Source organism: Rhipicephalus sanguineus, chromosome 2 (assembly GCF_013339695.2).
Source record: "Rhipicephalus sanguineus isolate Rsan-2018 chromosome 2, BIME_Rsan_1.4, whole genome shotgun sequence".
In the NCBI taxonomy this organism is placed as follows: Eukaryota; Metazoa; Arthropoda; class Arachnida; order Ixodida; family Ixodidae; genus Rhipicephalus; species Rhipicephalus sanguineus.
The window spans coordinates 192231079-192237232 of NC_051177.1; the positions used below are offsets into that span (position 1 = coordinate 192231079).

General features: G+C 49.8%; 1 protein-coding gene across 1 annotated transcript in view; it reads right to left on the bottom strand.

Annotated features, from left to right (window-relative positions):
• The window catches only part of LOC119382113 (uncharacterized), a 45155-nt gene extending 40765 nt beyond the window's left edge, over positions 1 to 4390 (bottom strand). The window contains exon 1 of the mRNA XM_037649845.2: positions 3743 to 4390. Coding sequence (XP_037505773.1) covers positions 3743 to 4126 — 384 coding nt within the window. The 5' untranslated portion in view covers positions 4127 to 4390. The remainder of the gene's footprint in view (positions 1 to 3742) is intronic.
• Between the last annotated feature and the right edge of the window lie 1764 nt (positions 4391 to 6154).

Here is a 6154-nt window from a genome sequence, read left to right on the forward strand (position 1 = left end):
TAAATTTTGCGAGATGCCAGGCCGCCGTTCCCAGGCTGCCTCTGGGACTATAGGCGCCTCAGCGCACGCGTCGAGACTTTGCTGGATGATTACTAAACGCATCCTACATTCAATCTATCAGCAATCAGGCAGGCAAACAATTAGCGTATTCACTCGTTTGCCTGCCTGATCACTGATTCAGTGAGCTTGCGAACGGCGGTTCGACATGTCGCAAAATTTTTTCCGTGACTTTAGGGTTACAGTGGTTGTTCACAGGAAGCAGCTCTGTATTAAAACCTACAGATGAAGCGATCAGAGCTACACCAGTATGAGGCAGAGTCGTGAACAAGAGGCGCTGCGGCAACTGTTCACTTACGTGAGCTGCGAATAATGAGTGCGCGCCACGTCATCACTAACCAATCTGGAAGTAACAAAAAATATGTTACTTTGCGCATTGTATTTCAGCCACCAAGTACGTTTTGCCACATGACAGAAATCGCTCTCCTTTGAAAACAGCAAGCAACATTCATGGCAGTCGATGTGAAAGACGACAAGCGGCACACTCATAAACAGCGTCGTCAACGCCGAAGGCCACTCCTCGGAACGTCTTGTCACCGCCCCCCGAACCAAACGCCTGCATCCAGTGTACTGCTGAAGAAATAATATTCAGCCGTGCCAATGCCGACAATGCCACCTCGTTTCGTCGTCTTCTTCCTTCAAGGCTAGGGTCACCCGCCTAGAGCCTTTGACACCTCTAGTGTGAGCGCTCGTGCTTATTCGAACCCACTCGGAGCTTCGTCGTCTGCTATTCGGCTTCACGCCTGCTGCTCGTGACACTTGAGAATCAGCCGACGTAATGAGTCGGACATGACCCTCTTGTAGAGAACTTTCTGTGTCAGCACAGCCAAGGATACGGAGCCGCAGCAAACACTTTTAGATGCGAAACAGCTTTTGCTCGGGGCTGTGTCCGTAGTTCCATTCGCGACCGTCCGGTTTCTACCACCTAGCATAGCCATCTGTAACATATCGAGCGCGCGCTCGCGCCAAGGAGAAGTGTTCTTCCTCTTGTTCTTCGACCGCCTTGATGATGATACGTGCAGAGCTCTTTAGGGGCCCGAGCTGCCGTATGTTGTCCTAGCTTGGCGTAAAGCAGACAAAACCATGTGTGCTGGCACGCGCTAGCACGTTCGTGCCTGTGTAAGGGGCTGGGTAAAACGCTGTGGCCTCTCCCCCTTACACTCTCTTAGCAATCATGTGATGGCGTCGGGGAACGAGATTTTGCAGACGAGCGATGAACCAACGCGTTGTATCCTACTCAGAACGAGCTGGCAAGCGCTAGCACGTTCGGGCCTGTGTAAGGGGCTGGGTAAGACGCTGAGGCCTCTCCCCCTTACACTCTCTCAGTAATCACGTGATGGCGTCGGGGAACGAGATTCTGCAGACGCGCGATGAACCCGCGTGGCGTGCTCCAACAAGAGTTCGGGACGAACAGCAACAGCAAATGCAGTGAATTCATGGTGTGCTCCACTTGCAAGGACGCGTTAACATTGTGCAAGGTGCCCGTGATGAACGGAACTTTAGGTCGACCCATGCGCTGCTTCGCATCCCCACATGGTTCCCTTTAGTGGGAGATGGTGTAATTTTTTTTACTGCGCTTCTGTGTGTAGTCCGCAAATACTATCGCTTGTAGACTAGATAGCATATCAGAAAACAAAAAAGAGAAAAGAAGTGGGTGTTATGCTCAAGATTGTTTGAATTGTTATCGCATGAAGAATTTTCGCTTTTTGCTGTTTTTAATTTCATAGGTCGATTTCACGTTTTTCTGTCCTTGTAAACAATGATGACGTCGCTTGATCGCTGTAGGTTCACATCGAAGCGTGTAAGCAAGCATGATAACGTGTTCGTGATGTGATGCGTATTCGTCCAAACAGAAAGAAACGAAGGCACGGTTCGTTGTGACATATTTTGTTGTCCGTGTACAATCACGAGCAACGAAGTCGTGTGGAAGTGATGCCACAAGTGCGATTGGGCCTCTCATCGCAATAGCTACCCCGACGCTGGCGACCTGGCAGTCTTCAGCAACACCAGCTGCTTGAAAGAAAAATTGTGATTGGAAGTTGAATACATATTATAGCGGAACAAAAACAGGGACACAGAAAGATGCACACAGGATGTCCTGTGTGCATCTTTCTGTGTCCCTGTTTTGCTCCGCTATGTATTCAAGTCAAAACTAACAAGCCCGAATTTCAGCCATAACTGTGATTCGAAACGGTACGTAAAGGAAATGACCCACTTCGTAGGTTGCGCTGCAAACATTGTTGGTATTTTGGTTGCCTGCTATTGCTGATGGGACCACGCTGAAAATCACGTACTGTAACACCGTGCCTGTCGGCCTCTACGGCGGGAGGAGCTTTTGGCGCTTTGGGATCAGAGCAATTTATGATGAAAAAATTACTACTGCGCAGCTTCGCCTGAGTAACAGACGCGTTCATGTCTATTATGTGCCTGACTGAAAAAACAGCGTTCTTGACCACGGCGGGTACGGCGCACGTTTCACCCGCTTGATATTACAAAGGTGAGGCGCGCGCTCCCGACCGGTCGTGGGCAAGATTTCTGCGACCCCTCGACGCCTTCGCGTGCCCTGACAAAATAACGTAAGCGTCTCCACGAAGTTCTTCCGTCTCCAGAAGAAGGAAAACGACTGTGCCGACCCCGCATGCACCGAAACTTAAGAAATTGACTCTTGCCTATGCGTAGGATTTCCTATTGCACAGTGCCTACTTGCTTGGCCGGGCCCTTTTTTCCTTGCAAAAATAAAACCGACCGCTTCAATAAAGCTGCCTCCTGTGCTCCTTCGCAATACAAAATATACAATCGTATTAAAAAAACACAAAACACATTACTGTGTGGTGCTCGCCTTGCACGCGGGCATGAACCGCTGGCAGATTAGCGTTATGAATGTGATTTGCAGAAGAAATCAGCCATGATTCCAGGTATTTGTTCCTTCAGTGCTGAATCTATAAGTATATCTAGGCTTGCGGTAGCTTTCGATTAAAGCCTCTTATAACACTACTTCACGATTAACATCATAAGCCGCGGATGTTCGTAGGCACTAGTTGGATGCACTTGCGATATCGAAACCGAAATCGCCCGCAAACTGGATATACTTGGCGTTGTAATAGATGTGCATAAGCTCCACCCTGGTAGCTTTGGCTGTGCTGCCACAGAAAGGTGTCACCAGGCATAGCTTCGTAGCGCGTATGCACTATTCCGAAGGCGCCACCGTATCCAGCTCTTAATAAAGGTATGAATGCCAACCACTCCCTTACTCGCGGTTAACCCCTCACGGTATTAAAGAAGCCCAGCACTTCGCTACAGGAAGCAAAGTCAGAAAAACTGCTGTGCCTCAAGGGGTTTACGATGCCGTGCACAGTCGACAACGCCTCTGCCCACAGAATGAGGTGCCAGTGCACGCCGACGCAGTGAAATTATTATCGCCGCATTGCTCGTCGATTTGAGAAACCATGCTCATGAACAGCGGAAGACATTAAAACACTTAGGCGAGACTGTATGTACACAGGCCAGTACCTAGAACAAAGCGTTAGTGTAAGTAATCTTGAAAAACCAATCACTGTAGCTATATACTCGTGCGGAGAACCGCACGTCGCCTAAATATGTCACACTAGCGCTAGCGTCCGATCGTCAGTTACGAGTATATTAGGTCAAAATATGAAAAGTCTGTTAGCGACGTCGTTGCACTAACCTTTGTTATGGCGAACAGCATCAGTTGGGCGGCCTTGATGACCACATGGGCGATGATCTCGTCAGTTTCGCAAAAGGCTACGGGGCAGCGTTGCTCCACTTCATCCAAGGCACGACACGCCAGTGCGTCTGCGTACAGTAGCTGCCGCGACAGCACCGGAACGAACAGAGCTCTGCAAACCAACACGGTCTTCGTAATGGTCGCTTCGACAGCTCTCATAGGGAGGGAAATAAACAACGAACGATCCTTGGCTTTCTGGTACAGTTGAGAAACTTGGCTGAAAATGCCATTCACCAAAGGCACTGCGACGAGCCGCCCCACGAAATTGAACTGTCGTTCATGGTCGACGGCTGCTACATTGTTTGGAGCGGCAGCTACATCCATGACAGTGTCGCACGTGTTATTTCTGAGCCTACCGAAAACGACTAAACTCGCTGTACTTTGCTACACGCTGCTCTTCACGCGGCAACTAACGCCCCTACTTCATCTTAAACGCTGTGCCGCTGGCTCTTACGTGTACGATAAGCAGAAAATTGTTCGAACCGTTTGCACATGCGCGTTCACGTTATCTATAGCTACCTAACACCGATCAATCTACAAGATGGAGAGCAAGGGCTCAACCAGCGTCAAATGTTCTCAGAACTTGTGCACCATTTCGCTGCACTCTATTCTTCTTTGCGTGCTCAGCGTCGCCCTAGTGGTGCGAAGCCTGAAAGGGAGACGGAACGATAACTTTGCGGGTGCTGTTTTGTAGCAGAACAACAGTTTAACTGCTAAAGATGACAGATACAACACAGCGATCTGAAAAAGAGGACGAGAAACATCTTTTGTAGCGTTAGCTACACTGGCCTAGCCGAGCCAGTTTCGCGTGGATCCTCAAGAGCCATGCTGCGCATGCGCGAGGATTAGTGATGTCACGCGCCGAAGCTGGCACCTCCTGGCACTCCGCCGCCGCCGGTCTGCGCTTTCCAGAGGAAGTGACGTCGTAGCCTTGGCAGACAGTATTGGCGCCGGAGCGCGCGCAGCTATTCGCCTTCGCTGTGCAGTCGCCTGACTGACACTGCACTGGAGACGCTTGATAGCGCCTCTGGCTGGCGTTTGCCAGTGTGGTTTAGCTATGGAGAAGGAGAGCGCAAATGCTGCTCAACGGCGCAGAATAGCGGAGAACCTTAACTCATCGGATCCCGAAGTACTTGCCTGGCAAAATAAATATACATGTGCCACATAACATGTAAACCGTGTGTGTGTCATTGGAGCAGCAGTAAGCGCGATAATCAAGCTAATCCTAGACAATCAGGAAAGCTAAGAATAATTAGCTGAACATTTACTAACGCTACGTTACCCTGGCATAGCCGAGCTAAGCCACTGCAACATTTTTTTCAGCGATTTTCGGTTGTGCCTAGCGCCCTGGCGGCCGCCGGTAGAACCCGCAATACGTCACGACATTCCGCATGCGCGCCTGCAGCAGCCGCGGCGGCCGCGGTGCCTGTCATTGCTGTTGGCGCTACTCACTTGCAATTGCGGTACTTCTGAAAGGTCGGGGAAACGTATCTCTTTGTATGACACATGCTTTCCCGCGGTCGGTCTTCGGTTTTAAGCGTTCGTCGTGGCGAAAGGAAATGCCGAGCTACTGCTGCGCTGAAGGCTGTCATAACACGTTCGTCGGTGGCGACACACCGTCGCATACGTTTCCTAGAGAGCACAAGCGGCGTACACTTCGAATACGTGCTGCTCAGCCATCACGCAAAACCTGACCTCATTTGAAAATTGACTCCATTTGTTAGCTCGGAACACTTCGTCGCTTCACTTAGCTGGGTCTGAAAAAAAAAGATGGTTCATCCCTCTGTCATAGGAATTGGTATAACACGAAAGTGAAACGTGTCGTCACAGAAGTAGTTGATTGCTTTAGTGCATTTCTATATCAGAGCTTGTATAATATCTGTTGTTGCTTAGCAGATGTAGCACCGCCTGATGTGGACGCACTCACTTTGACGCCTATAGTGGCACAGCTCCGTAACGACGATTAACGCCAATGATCTTGATTTAATCCTTGCGGTAGCTGAAGCTCTTAACATATACGTGGACACCGCATATGGTGAACCCCGCGCAAATAAGGCATCAACAAGCACATAATAAACTAATACTCTATATGCACTCCTTCAAAGCGTCGTGAAACGCGAAGAGAAACGCTAAGCGCGTCGTGTCTTCCCTCTAGCCTGGCCGTTAATTTTGACAGGGCAAGCGCGGAACGCGTTGCGACAGCCAGGCGAGCGTTTGGAGAGCTATTTTTCGATATGGATGGATGCTATGAGCGAGGCTTGGGCTAAAGGCAGCACGTCACCTCTCCAGGAATTTTGTTAAAGAACATTATCTCTGTAGCGCGGTTTGTTAAAGCGTTGACGAAATTACACT